This window comes from Linepithema humile, chromosome 2 (genome assembly GCF_040581485.1).
Source record: "Linepithema humile isolate Giens D197 chromosome 2, Lhum_UNIL_v1.0, whole genome shotgun sequence".
Taxonomy (NCBI): domain Eukaryota; kingdom Metazoa; phylum Arthropoda; class Insecta; order Hymenoptera; family Formicidae; genus Linepithema; species Linepithema humile.
In genome coordinates this window covers 24,885,751-24,900,379 of record NC_090129.1, presented here as the reverse complement: position 1 = coordinate 24,900,379, position 14,629 = coordinate 24,885,751, and the positions used below count along the sequence as shown (strand labels likewise).

At 26.4% G+C, this 14,629-nt stretch overlaps 1 protein-coding gene across 3 annotated transcripts; it reads right to left on the bottom strand.

The window, feature by feature from the left end:
- Window positions 1-13: 13 nt before the first annotated feature.
- LOC105667907 (repetitive organellar protein-like) lies at window positions 14-12,499 on the bottom strand. Of its 3 annotated transcripts, none has more exons than XM_012360028.2 (11): window positions 12,151-12,496; window positions 10,769-10,963; window positions 10,081-10,275; window positions 8,996-9,202; window positions 8,573-8,770; window positions 8,044-8,163; window positions 7,391-7,606; window positions 6,620-6,901; window positions 5,632-5,826; window positions 4,641-4,865; window positions 17-3,894 (listed from the first exon to the last, which is right to left on the bottom strand). In XM_012360028.2, exons 1-11 carry the CDS (start codon window positions 12,298-12,300, stop codon window positions 2,758-2,760), a joined length of 3,120 nt encoding a protein of 1,039 aa, XP_012215451.2. In that variant the 5' UTR covers window positions 12,301-12,496; the 3' UTR covers window positions 17-2,757. The 3 variants fall into 3 exon arrangements, with proteins under 3 accessions (XP_067206331.1, XP_012215451.2, XP_012215452.2); XM_012360029.2 differs by lacking the exon at window positions 17-3,894 and adding an exon at window positions 3,992-4,428 and having other exon boundaries at window positions 12,151-12,481; XM_067350230.1 differs by lacking the exon at window positions 8,044-8,163 and having other exon boundaries at window positions 14-3,894; window positions 12,151-12,499.
- Between the last annotated feature and the right edge of the window lie 2,130 nt (window positions 12,500-14,629).

Genomic DNA, 14,629 nt, shown 5'->3' with positions numbered 1-14,629 from the left:
AATTGATATTTATATAAATTAAATTTATACAAATATTAATTTATACAAATAAGAGAGTATAAATTTATATCTATGTTTGCTATGTAATGTGCGTATGTTTGCCACTAATATAAGATACAAGATTTGTATCTATATCAAGCAATCAAACATAGCTTTTAATTTTTTAAATATTAATGCTGTAGACTAATAGTTTGACAATATATCCTTATTTTTTTAAGTAATTTTATACATACAAAATTAAACATATTATTTTTATTTAAGTATATAATATCATATTTTGAAACGTTGCGTGAGTAATAACGTTAAAATATTACGTATAGATTTCTATACATACGTATTAATTTCAATAATTTTTGTTATTTTTTAGCATGACACAATTAATCTATTATACTTATCTGATGATATCTATACGTATGTATTCCAGGACTCAATATCATCATTGCAATGATAGAAACTTTTTACACTTTATATATTTAATTAAGGATTTTTACACAGCCAGACTTTGAAGTCTGACTTAATCTGAAAGTTTTTAAATATTTATAAACATATAAACTGTAAAAAGTTTCTATTATTGCAATGATGATATTGAATCCTGGAAATATCCCAGTATCCTGAAGAGTATCTCAGAACATTTTAAAAATATCCAGGAAGTCCCCAGGACGTTTTGTATTGTCTGGTTGTTTAAATGTTTAACATCTTTATGTCATTTCATTACGCTGTTGAAAAATTTCTTTCAACAAAGAAACTTCATATAAAACTTTTTTAATTAAAACAAAATTGTTTCAAATAAATTTTTAATTGTACAGTTTGATTGCAAATAAAATATTTTACCAAAATATTGACTATCTAAAATATTTAATTTTTTATGATATAGAAAAATAAGAAAAGTAAGAAAAAATATTAATTACTTTGAAGAGACAAATACATTATGAGCAAAATTTTTACATAAAATTATATTTTAAAATAAAATGAAAATTTTTAAATTGATAATACAAATTATTGGTTTTAAAACGAGCTTGATAAAAAAATTGTATCATACATAATAGTTTCTTTATATTAAAGAATATTTTTCTTACTACTTTTTCTAAATATTAAAGATATTTTAGTGTCAAGTTAGATAAAACATTATGTACAATTATGTCCCAATTTTGTACCAAAAAATTTATATTTAAAAATGTAAAAATTTAATTCTATAAAATTCATTTTATGAACTTGACTTCTTACAATATCATCTATCATCTTTTTGCGTTGTTTTATATTTAATGTGTTATTTAATTTTATTTGCCTCTTTGTACACAATTGAGGAGTATATGGGTTACTACATCACGGAAGCAACATATACTTATGACAACATGTACTATTTTCTGTAACAATGTAATGTTGAGCTGCGTCGACGGTTCTAGCGCGCAAACAATAAATGCATTTTGGAGATTTCCAATTACTTTTACAAATGACATCAAAATTTTCCTTCTCTTCAAAACCCATTAATTATTGAACTAAATGCATACGTAATAGAAACGTAAAATTAGCTCGAAGTCGTTTGACAATATTAGAAGTCAGATAAAAAAACACGATGAATACGAAATTAGCAGAAATAAAACGTTGATGAGAAGAACAGAAGAGTTAGAGAAGCAGGTTGCTTCGTAGCAAGAGTGTTACGAGGAAAGTTAGAAGGTATTGGCAACAGTGCGGCCGATAATCAAAGCATAAAGCTGAAAATGACAGAGGTCTAATATTGTCAAAATGCGAAGTAGTTCAAAACCATTAGGTTTTGGTTTATAATTCATTTCTGTCATGCGTTTCTTTGATTTTAGCTTCAACTTGTTCTACATCGATCAATTTGTTATCCATATACCTCTATGTATCTCCTAATTGTTTTGTTAGCTCACATTCGTATTTTCTATTATCGATTTTATTTAATTTTCCTTTTGAAACTTGAGGTGGTAGTATTTTCGGAGATTTTTTGTTAAAGTTCTTGTTTTTGTCTTTATGGTTTGATAATTCCTTTATTAAGCCGGAAAATTCAGAAATAATCTTCAACTATAACAATAACTCTACAAATTTACTGAGAGTTTCCTTCGCATCATACATGTGATTAATCTTTTGAAATTGATTAGTAAGCTGTCTAATCTTCTTTATGTTCTTTTTTAAATCAAATTGAGAATAATTTTTTTGCTCTAATAAAACTTCACTCTCATCAATAGTTTTATTCAGCATTTTGCTTATTTCTGTTAAAGTTCTTTTATGTTTCTGTTTTTCATTCAGTTCCTCCACTCTTTTGTTGAAAATTGTTAACGTTGAAACGTTTTCTTTATCTGATTTGATATCGGTTTTATTGTTCTCTTGCAAAATAGTTTCCATCTATTCTATGATGTAATACAACTTGCTAGTCTTCTGTGAGCTACCGGAAAATATTTCTTCTAAATTATTCTGTTTTATTTTTTCTTCTATGTTATTTATATTAAACTGTTTAATATTCTGGATCTCGTCTTCCGATTCTGAAGATCTGTTTGTCATGTTCGGTTTTTGTGCATTAAAAATTTCGTATTTAATGGGCCATTGCTCTCTCGCATCCTTTAACAAAGTTGTAAGGCTGTGAGCAGTAGCGCGTTTATCTATGGGCTTTTGGGGCTTGAGCCCCTGGGCGCCGCAGCTTCTGTATAATCATAAAAAATGTTCCATTTTCAATTATCTCCTTATTCTTAAGTGTGTTTCGATAGAATTTAATTAATATTCAAAATGTTAATTATTTACTGTTCACTCATCGGAGGCTAGATTGAGGCGCTCGAAAATCACAAGTCCCGTGGCGCAAACTTTACAAACGCGGCCCTGGCTGTGAGGCTTTTTCTTATTTAATTTGACATCGTTTTCATTGATCTTTTGTAAAATAATTTCCATCTCTTTAACGTTGTCATCAAACTTGCTAGTCTTCTGTGAGCTACTGGGAAATATTTCTTTTAAATCATTCTCTTTTATTTTATAAGTCTCCTTCAATTCTTTTCTGATTGAGAGACTTTCATCAAATAAAGAAATAAGTTGTTCATTTATATTTTCTAAAGCGCGCTCTTCTTTAGTCTGTGTTTTGTTTTTTTTCTCAAATATCTTCTCGAAATCTGTCATTTTCAACTTTATGCTTTGATTATCGGCCGTCACTGTTGCCAATACCTTCTGACTTTCCTTATAACACTCTTGCCACAAAGCAAACTTTTTCTCCAATTCTTCTGTTCTTCTCAACGTTTCATTTCTGCCAATTTCGCATTTATCGTGTTTTTTATGACTTTTAATGTTGTTAAACTCGATATCTAATTTTTTTATTGTAGTTTGCAATTCATGAATTGCAAAATGTAACTTTACGATTTCTTCTATGTTATTTATATTAAACTGTTTAATATTCTGGATCTCGTTTTCCAATTCTGAAGATCTGTTTGTCATGTTCGGTTTTTGTGCATTCAAAATTTTGTATTTAGTGAGCCTGTCCTCTTCCGCATCCTTTAACAAAGGTATAAAGTAAGCCTCTTTCTCATCTAATTCGACATCGTTTTCATTGTTCTCTTGTAAAACAGTTTCTATCTGTTCCACGTTGTCATTAAACTTCCTAGTCTTCTGTGAGCTACTGTGAAATATTTCTTTTAAATAATTCTTTTTTATTTTATGAATCTTCTTCAATTTTTTTCTCATTGAGGTACTTTTAAATAAAGAATTATATCGTTTATTTATATTATATTGTATATTTATATTTTCTAAAGCGCGCTCTTCATCTTCAGCCTGTGTTTTGTACGAGTCTTTAATCTCAGGATCTAGCGTTCTGTCCACATTTGGTATACTCAACGTTTTTGTTAAAATATTATTTTGTGTATTATTTTTACTAGGCTGCCCATTTATGACTGAAATGTTCTAAAAACCAAAGAGAATTTAGTAGATTCTTTCTTTGACTAATATATATAGAATGTGCGCAAAAATCATTAACGCTTTTAAATTAAAAGAAATATATTTGACTTGTATTAACATTAACAAAACTATATTATTTATAATATTATTATAAGTAAATTATCATTTATTTGTGTAAAAAAATAAAAGTTATAAAATAAAAAAATAGTTAATGCATATATTTTTATTATCATTTTTTATCTTTAATTACATAGCAAAGATTATAAAAAATATCAAAACTGAAATTTAATAAAAATAAGAATAAGAAAATTAGGTTTGTTTGAATAAATAGTTAAACATATACTAATAAAGAAAATATCGAACTACGCAAAGCATTATTGTTGATCACAAATTTTTTAGAGAATAAAATAAATATAGATGCTTTTTGTCAAGACTAGACTTTCTTCAGTATAATACTCTTAAAGCCATCGTATGTTGCCAGATAGGACTTCTATTGAGTTAATAAAAATTGAAGTTTTTGAAGTCTTAAAATGAAATTATCTAAAAAAAAAAAAAAGCTTTACTTATACAAAAAAGGTATGCTAAGTAAAATTTAATAAATTCTATATAAACTCTATATCAAATTAAGTACACATTAATCAAATTTCAATTTTGGTATTTATTTTCATCTTTGTTTTGTGATAGGATCTTTACTTAATTTTATTATCAAAGATTTTAAATATGTATTATTTTATTGTTCAATATTCTCTTACCTTCTCCAACTTTTCCATTTTCTCCTTTAGTTTTTCTAAATCCACTTGTCTTTTATTCAGTTTATTTTCCATTATCAGTAATTTGTTGAATATTATCTCTAAAGACTGGTTTAGTTTCTTATGACGGTTTATATACCGCTTTACATTTGTTTCAATTATTTCCTTAAATTTTGTTGTATAGTTGTCATTATGATGACGATGAATTGTATGTTTGAATAACATGTTCTAAACATAAAAAATTTCAAACTTAATATACTGTTTTTTAACTATAAAATACGCAAAACACTACATGTCTTTAGAATAAAATAAAATATCTGATTCATATTGATACTAACAAAATCATAACATTTGTAAAATTATTATTGGTAGATTATTACCTATTTATAAAAAATAAAAGCTGTAAAAGAAAAAATTGAAAAACAAGTATAAAATTCAATATTTCATAAATTATATGTAAACTTGGATAACAGTACAATAGAACATATTCGAATCTTTTACTACATCTTAAGCTACAAAACAAAAAATCCTATAATAAAATTAATATCTTATGATATATGTATGTATAAAATTTTGCTTAAAGACAGTTTTTCTAAAAAATTGTATTTAAAAATATTTTGTATATTTAAGCTAAAGTTAATAAGCTAAATCTAAATCCCATTATTTTCGATAGTTTTTTTTTACAATTTTAACACAAGCTTTGTCAGTTAGAAATGCAAGAGAATTTATTTTATACTCTTCTTAATGTCAATATTGATACTGATATGCCATATTTTATATAATATTATTTTGAGAATATGGACATTTTTTAATAGAAAGAATATTAATCCAATAATTTTAATAACAATTTAGCAATAGAATTAAATGTACCATTTCTTAAATTTTATTTTTAGCATTTATTTTAATTTTTATTTTGTATAATAATGTCTATCTGTATTAATTTATTAGAAAAGTTTTCAGACATATATTATTTTATTTCTTTATATTATCTTACCTTATATAAACTGTTCATATTCTTTGTTAAAATTGCCGCATACATTTTCGGTAGTTCACCTTTCTGTAACATGCGTCTTACTATCCGTGGATCTTTCACATTTTCTTCAAGGTTTCCCAGATACAAGAAACTTTCATGCTCACTATTCTCTGTAGGCATGCGATAAGAGGACATTTCACACTCAGATATCTGTTCCTAAAAATCACAAAAAATTTCAAATTTAATACACTTTTTAATGATAAAAATGTACAAAATATTAAATATTTTTAGAAATAAATAATATATGTATTTGACTCGTACTAACACTAAAGATTATATCATCATAATATTATTATAGGCAAATTATCATCAGTTTCTGTAAAAAATAAAAGTGTGTGTGTGTGTGTGCGCGCGCGCGCATTAAGATTTGATAAAAATTAAGATTTAATAAATTATATTATACATAATCTTGCATAACAATAGAACCTTCGCATCACTAAGAAAAAAAAATATTTGAACCTTTTTAAACTACGAAACACAAAAGCCTACAAATAAAATCAATAATTTATAATGCATAGACACTTATAAGATATTTTGTTTATAAACAGCATTATTATATTTGACAAAATTTTCTGTATTACAAAGTTTTTTTACAGTTTTAATGGAAATTGCATCAGTTAAAAATGTGACAGAAAGTTTTAATAGCATTATTATAAAAAAATTTAATTTAGCTTCTTTTATTCAGATTACTATACATTCTCTCTTATGCATTATTTTTTAGCAATGGTATCAAGTGATACATTATTAAAAATAAGAAATATAATGAATAAGCTTTTATAGAGAAAAATAATAATATAGAAATTCTAGCACCTTAGAAATTGAAATAAATGTACATTTATTAAATTTTAATTTTTGGATTCGTTTCAATCTTTGTTGTATGATATTTATACTATTTTAGTATAAAAGTTTTCAGACATGTATATTATTTTATTATTTTATATTCTCTAACCTTGAACGAGTTTTCCGTATCTTTCTGTATGTCATGTATTTTCATTGCAGCTTCCTTTTTTATCTTATCTTTCCGTAATAATTTTTTACAGCTTTTCTTTCCTTCTTCACTTGCCTTTATTTCCTCTAACATGAGGTTTGCGTATTTTTTAGCTCTCAAGAACAAGAGTTCTTGACGCTGCTTTTCATACGAAATTTGAACTTGTCTAACTTGAGCTCGTATTTTAGGATTATTTATCGTATACCAAGGCGTCTTCCTGTGTTTAAGCTCGATCTTCACATTCTAAAAAGCAAAGAAATTTTTAATTTAATATATTTTTTCCTCAACTATAAAATATGTAAAACAGTAAATGTCTTTAGAGTAAAATAATACATTTGATTCTGGTATGCCTTTATTTCCTTTACAATATTTTCTATTATTTTTAATATTAGCAATATCTTAAATGTTCAAGAAAATGAAAAATAAGATGGGCATCTTTTCATAAAGAAAAATATTCATACGAAAATTCTAATAACAACTTAATAATAGAATTGCGCGTACATTTATTAAATGTTAATTTTACCCACACAGCACACATATCCAAAAGACATCCTGAAGATATCTTTGAGAGATACGGTATCTTCGGAATATCCCCCGAACGTCTCCCGGACATACATGCTATGTGAATAGCATCTATTTTTCATCTTTGTTGTGTGATAACGATCATATTTGTGTCATTTTACTCTTAAAATTTTTAGACATGCTTTACTTTATTATTTTAACTTCTGTAACCTTTTTCATTTCACCGACAACATTTTCTGTACATTTTATATCACTCTGTAGGTAATCATATCGCAAAAATAAATTTTCTAGATTATCTGTTATTTCATTTACAAAGTCCTTTCGACAATTAAACTCTTCCTTGAATAGAAACGGGCCTGGAATTTTATTAAGCATCTCAGAATCTTCTTTTGTACATTTCAAACGATAATCTTTGAGTGACATGCCCTAAAAATGAAAAAAACATAAACTTAATAAAATCTTTCTTTAACTATTGATAAAATCAAAACTTACTTAGTGTGTAGAAACATGTATGTATGTGTAAAAGATTCTAATTTTAAACATATGTTATTATTTTTGAAATGTATTTCAAGAGCCAAAATTACTTGTACTTCTTTATATTTTTTTTTGTTAGCAATATTAAAATTAAAAGCAACGTTTTATGTATTTAAAAGACTAAGAAATAAAATGGATAATTTTGAATAGAAAAAAAAATCTAATATGCAAGACATATTGAATAATAATTTAATAATAGATTAGAGTGCACATTTATCAAATTTTAATCTTCTTTTCATTGTTGTTGAGTGATGACGGATATATTTGTATCATTTTACTATCATAGTTATTAGACATATATTTTATTTTAATTTTTTAAATTCTCTTACCTCTTGCAAACTTTTTGTAACCATTTTGCGTAATAGACTTGCATATTCAATTTTTATTAGTGATTTTACAGTTTGTAAGTTTTCATCACATTGCTTCTGATACGAAACTTCAATATCTTTCTGTAAAAATCGAAGAATATTTAAAAAATATTCTAGAAAGTGAATTTCTTTTCTGAATGCCAAGTGACTTCAATGCACGCATAGTATACTAATATATGCGTACTAATGGCGCGTCGCGTATTGCGTTCAATAAAATTACAATGCTTTCAGCCATTCGGTCGCATTGTCTTGCCGCATCGAGACGTTCAAGCGCTTAAAATTCAACAATTGTCAAACTTGACATTCTTTTAATCTCTCCCACACAACATGCATGTCCGGAGGACGTTCGGGGGACATCCCGAAGATATTGTATCTCTCAAAGATATTTTCGAGATATCTTCTGGACGTCCTCCGGATATGCATGATGTGTGGGAGAGATTAAAAGAATCAAAATTTTTAGACATAATTTATTTTTTTTGTATTCTCTAACCTGTGTTGTGATACACTTTCCAGGGTAGGACCATTTTGTACCTTCTTCTAATATTTTATCTCTTTTGTTTACAGCCTCCTTTTGTCCCTTATATTGTTTTTTGTACGAGACGTAAACTTCATTACGTAGCTGAGGATCTCGCTTCATCAATTTTGTCAAAAGCGTTCCGCAAGTATGTCCGTACATTGTTAAGTCGTCCTAAAAGTTAAAATAGAAATATTTTTATTATTAAATAAACGTTTGTAATAACATTTAACAACATTTAGCAGTAAAATTGAATGTACATTTATTATGCACACAAATTTCAATCTTGAAACTTGAAACTATTTGTTTCGATTCTTGTTAAGTAATAACTGATATTTATGCTAATTTAATAAGAACTTTTTTAGACGTATATTATTTTATTATTATATATTTTTTAACCTTTTTTATGTTGTTGAATTTTATTTGCAAACGTTCATGCATTTCACTTAGAAATTCTATTTTGTTATTTAGGTCCTTTGACTTTTCTTCTATTTGCTGCACATATTGATCGTGTTTTTTAAGCAGTTTGCTGCATTTGCGTTGAAGTAGCATACTTAGATATTCTTCAAATGTATATTTGTCTAATTCTGTTCTGTTTATACTTTCCTAAAAAAAAATCGAAGAGTTTAAGTTTACAATCAGTAACATTCTTATAAATAAATGCTTTAATAGTAAAATAGATCTGTCACATACTGACATTGACAAAATCATACCATTTATACTGTATCATTCTTTGTAAATTATCATTTGTTTCGTGCAAAAAATAAAAGTCAAGAACAAAAATAAAAATAAAAGTTGCAAAAAAACAAAATAATTAATAGACATATTTTTCTAATTTTATTTATCTGATTACACAATCCTATTACACGAAAAAGATTGAAATAAATAAAATGTGTAATTTTATTACTCTCATACCTACACTCAAATAATAATACAATAAAACATATTCGTAACTTTTAATGTTATAAAACAAAAATCTACAAATAAAATCAAAATTTTATAATATGCATATATAAAAAATTTTGTTTATATAAACACATTCACACACAGTACCCATGACTTTTGTATGTGTGTGAAAAAAATATATATATAATTTAAGAGCTGAAATTATTTCTATCTTATTATTATTTTTAAATATTTTTTATTGAATTTTTCAATGCGTTAGTTAAAAGCGTGAGAGAAAATGTTTTATTTATATTGTATAATAACAGAATAAAAAATTTAAGTATTTTCCATGCAGTTTACTTCGTACTTTTTTTATGTTTGAGAGAGCAAAAATTGTGATAAACAATTATTTGTGATAAACAATTTATTGTAGAAAAAAATAATAATTGATAAAAGAACACAATTAAGTTAGTATTTATCAAATTTCAATCTTAGTATTTGATTCAATTTTTGTTGTGATAGCGAATATTTGTGTCATTTTACTATCATAATTTTCAGATGTGTATTATATTATTTTTTTACATTTTCTAATCTCATACCTTGCTTTTCGTATCTTTCTGTATCACTTTCGTATCACTGCTTTCCATTTCTTCCGTTTCTTTCTCAATTGATAATTCTAATAATGGACACTCTTTTGGCATTGCAGTCACCTCTTGTGTCCAATTTTCTATCGCATTTTTTCCCCAAACAATCTTTTTGAATGCACGCGCAAATGCATTCACGTCCATCAAATCCTAAAAATCAAACAGAATAAAACTTAATACACTTTTTCTTTAACTATAAAATGCGTATAAATATTTTTAGAGTAAAATAGTAATTTACTTCATAATTGACACTGACAAAAAATTATACTACTGTGATATTAATATAATTAGTACAATTAGTATAATATTACAGTAGTATAACTTATAATTTATTTATATAGAATTTAATTATATAGAATCTTGTTACATTTTTTTCTAGTTTTAAAGAAAGTAACATCAACTAAAAATGCAAAAAAGAGAATTTTAGTTGAATATATTTTATAAAAGATTTGGAAGTTTAAGTATTTCGTTGTTCAGTTTACTTCACATTCTTTTTGATATTAGCAATAATATTGAACGATATCTTATATGTGTAAGAGAATAAAAAATAAGAATTTTTTATAGAAAAAAATAATATGTTATTTTATACTGTTAAAATTTTTAGATATATTTTATTTTATTTGTTTATACCCTATATACTAACTTTCTTCAAGGTTTCTAAGTCTATTTCCTTGAATTCGAGTTCTGGGTAATAAATTTTTAATCTCCTTTTAATCTTTTGTCTTTCTTCAAGTTGTTTCAAGAGTGAAGATTGAGTCTCTTCAAGTTGTTTCAAGAGTGAAGATTGAATCTCTTTAATTAACGACGAAGAAGTCTTCTTCCCTTCGGTCGACACATCCTAAAAATCGAAAAGTTTAAACTTAACAAATTTTTAAGTATAAAGACAACATCAAGTCCGTCCATAAACTATATTTAATTTTTGACAATTAATTTTTTTGTTTATAAAATAGTTGCAAACATTACAATTGTGTATATCGCAAACGTCTTTTGCGTCACACATGGTGTGTTAACTGCATATCAGTACAGAAGTCTAGAATACAGTGCTACTCAACCTTTTTGTATAAGGAAGCTATTTTTTTTTTTTTTAATAAATTGACCTCGCAATCTACTCATGTACGAGGGAAAAAATATAAAATTAGAATGTAATTTCAAACATATGTTTATTAAACATATCAATAGAGACAAACTAAGTGTTAAAATGTAAACAAAATTAATAGAAACAAAATAAATATTATAATTACAAACATAAATTTTATAATAGAACAAAGTAAGCAAGTAAAAATCAAAATATGCAAAAGATCTATCAAAAAATATGTCGCGATCGGTAGATGGCGATCGACTAAGAATATCCCTCTATCTAGCTTAGAATTATCGCGTTTCACACACAATAGGGTAGTTGGACGCCACGTGGTAAAAGAATTAGTATTTATTCTTCTTCTCTAAAAAAGCAATATCTCTTAAAATAAAAGATAAAATATACGACAAAAATTTAAATAATAATTTAACAAACAAAATTTGATTGTACATTTATCAAATTTCTAATTCTTATTGCACACGTGTCTTATAATAAAAGTTTTCTTTCTCGGCATAAAGTTCCCAAGATTTATAAACATTTAGACATATTTATTTTTGCATAGTTATATATATATATATATATATATAATCTTACAAAACTCACACACATCAAATGAAAATGTAAAATGTGAAAGCCTATATTAGATTCTTAAGGACAAACTGCAAGAAAGTTAAGTTGCCAACCGTTGAGTTACGGCATCGCTTCTGAGAATATTTTATCAATGCTTTAAAAATTATTTTTACTTAATAAAATAACTTACAAATATAACTGTTTTTTCTAAACGCAAAAAGTCTAAGATATAAAATTATAGTAAAGTTATTGCAATGCTTATTACAACACGTAACGTAAATCTACCCGTTCAATTGGCTATGTTTTAATAGATATTTTTATATGTTTTATTGTATTAAATATTCTATATTTAATAAAAATTTTATTTTATTTTTACTCACCTCTTCGTCCCTTTTATTCTTCATTTCGCATTCTTCTATTTCGTCAAATATCGCTTGCATTTCGTCCATAATGCTATTTTCTAAAATACGACGATTTCCTAATGATCCGTTGCCATCGAATACTGAACAGGAAGTGTCCTCAAAGGACATAAATTCTCTTTTATAAACTTAGGGGCTTTCGGACGCCGTCTAGCTTTGATTCTCTTAGTTAAGGGTCACGTGACAAGCAACCGCACTATTTCAGATGTAAGTTTACATATGTGTATGTATGTGATTGCACTGCAGATGAGCTCAGATTTCTGAATTTGCTAAATCCAAATCACTGTGCGACTCAACAATGAGTGATGAAAGAAACATGTTCAGATAGCACATGTTAACGTATATGGAAACATTGGATATTTGGAGATTTAGGAAACGAACACGTGTTACCTGGGTAGTGCTGCTACCTGGGGTTGGTCACCTAATCTTGAACTAATTCAAAAATGACCCCCAAAAAGACGAACACACCCTGAATATCCTTTATATGTTTCAACGGTTGGACACATCTCGCGTACAGCGTTACGAAAATAAACACATCGTACGAAGACTGCGATCCACTGGACGATACAATGCTTTGAAGTGTTTTTCTTTTCCTTTTTTCTTCATTGAAAGGAAGGAGAAGAACTCTTCGAAGCATTTGTAGCACCAAATGAATTGTAGCCAATGATTATCAATATTGTTCTTAAGAAATTTAGCAACATAACTTTAAGCACAACATTTTTACACAGCTTCTTATTAATTTAAATGTGCAAATAAAAAATATATATTCTAAACTACAGAAAAAAATTTATCGTTAACATTTTTTAAATTTTGTAATTTAATTAGAATATTTTCAAACATTTAAATATATACAATACAGACATGTCTGTAGATATCTTTTTGTCTTGTCGAAAAAGACAATATAAAAAAATATCTTTTTGTTATCTTTTTATATTAATTTTGTAATTTTGTCGATTGTTTAATCTTTCGACTAAAACTTTAACAAAGTATAATTTTTTAATTTTACTACTTTATCTTATTTCACTATTAGCTGCAAAATTTATAACTAAAATAAAAAAATCTTACAAGATTTTTTAAATAAAATAATCGCAAAATGTAAACAGCTTTTACAACATTATTTATACAACATTTTATAACATCAGTAATCAATTCGATAACCTTTTATTTGGATTGTTGCATCAATGAGAAGGCAAGAATCATTTCGCCAAAACATAAAGTCGTCGTGTGCATCACAATTCAAGTGATCGTTATGCAAGAATGGCGCTGATCGCGACTGCATTATTTAAATTAATTTCCTTGTTAGCTTTAGCTATTGTATGTTTATGATTCACCATGTAAAGATAAGCCTTCATTTTAAACAACGCATTCCGGCCAGCAAGAATACAGATAATTCATTTACGTTGCCAAGTCACGATATCGTCAATAATCATGTTTAAAAAAAAAAACCGTATAATATGAAAAAAGTTACAGCGTGATTATAAGAATAACTTTAACGATTTTATTTGAATTTTATTCATTTAATTTATATCATCACTTTTTGGATTTTGTGTGTAGTTATTTTTCTTTATCTTTCGTGAAATTCGATTCATAAATTTTTGTAGCTTTCTAATTTTGAACAAATGTTGTTGCATCAGAAACTAGTTTTACAAGCTCTAACATCGTCGTTAATTTTATCTTCTATCTTTTTCTGAATCACGGTTGATTGCAATACGTAAAACAGAAGAGAAAATTTATTGGTTAGCGCTAATTGTCATACACAAAAGTGCTCTAAAATTCATTACTCACATTTTTTATCAAAACTTTAATTACACTGGTGGATGCAACGATGCCGAAATCTTTGTGACTTCATCGATAAAGTGATCAACACTTCGCAGTATAAATAAGTGTTTACATTGGCTCCTACAGTGCACAATATTTTCATAAGCCGTGCAAAATTTCGAATAACCCAAATATTTTCTTTGTAACAACTGCAATAGTAAAGATGATATAGTGACCCGTGTTTCAACAATATATCTGAGATTGTCAATACGATTCTAGCAATCTAACAAATCCAGCAAAACTGAATTATATATAGAAGCGATGATTAAAATATACAATATAAAAGAAATAATGAGATTTACGAGCCCACAGAGACATATCAATGCGAATAAAGAAAAATAATATTTTTGTAAAAACATATAAAGATAGAGACAATTTCTTGTATAAAGCATTTAGAGAACGTTCATTGGTTTTACAGATCATTAAATGTTTTTGCAAAAAAGTATTTTTCTTATAAATAGAAACTGCGTTTTAACATTGAACTTCATTCACGTCGTGACTCATCAAAATGATAAAATTTTTACTTTTACATTGCTTTAATTTCATCAGCGAATTTTATCATTCGATAATATTCAGGTCAGCACTCACATGAATCTTACATGATTATAGTTTAAGTTAGCCG

Excerpts from the sequence above, each read along its gene's own strand:
- LOC105667907 (XM_012360028.2), bottom strand. The coding sequence starts at position 12,300 with ATGTCCTTTGAGGACACTTCCTGTTCAGTATTCGATGGCAACGGATCA. Across the intron at positions 10,964-12,150 it reads AGAATAAAAGGGACGAAGAG|GATGTGTCGACCGAAGGGAA; the intron begins GTGAGTAAAAAT and ends TTCGATTTTTAG. Across the intron at positions 10,276-10,768 it reads ACTTAGAAACCTTGAAGAAA|GATTTGATGGACGTGAATGC; the intron begins GTTAGTATATAG and ends TTTGATTTTTAG.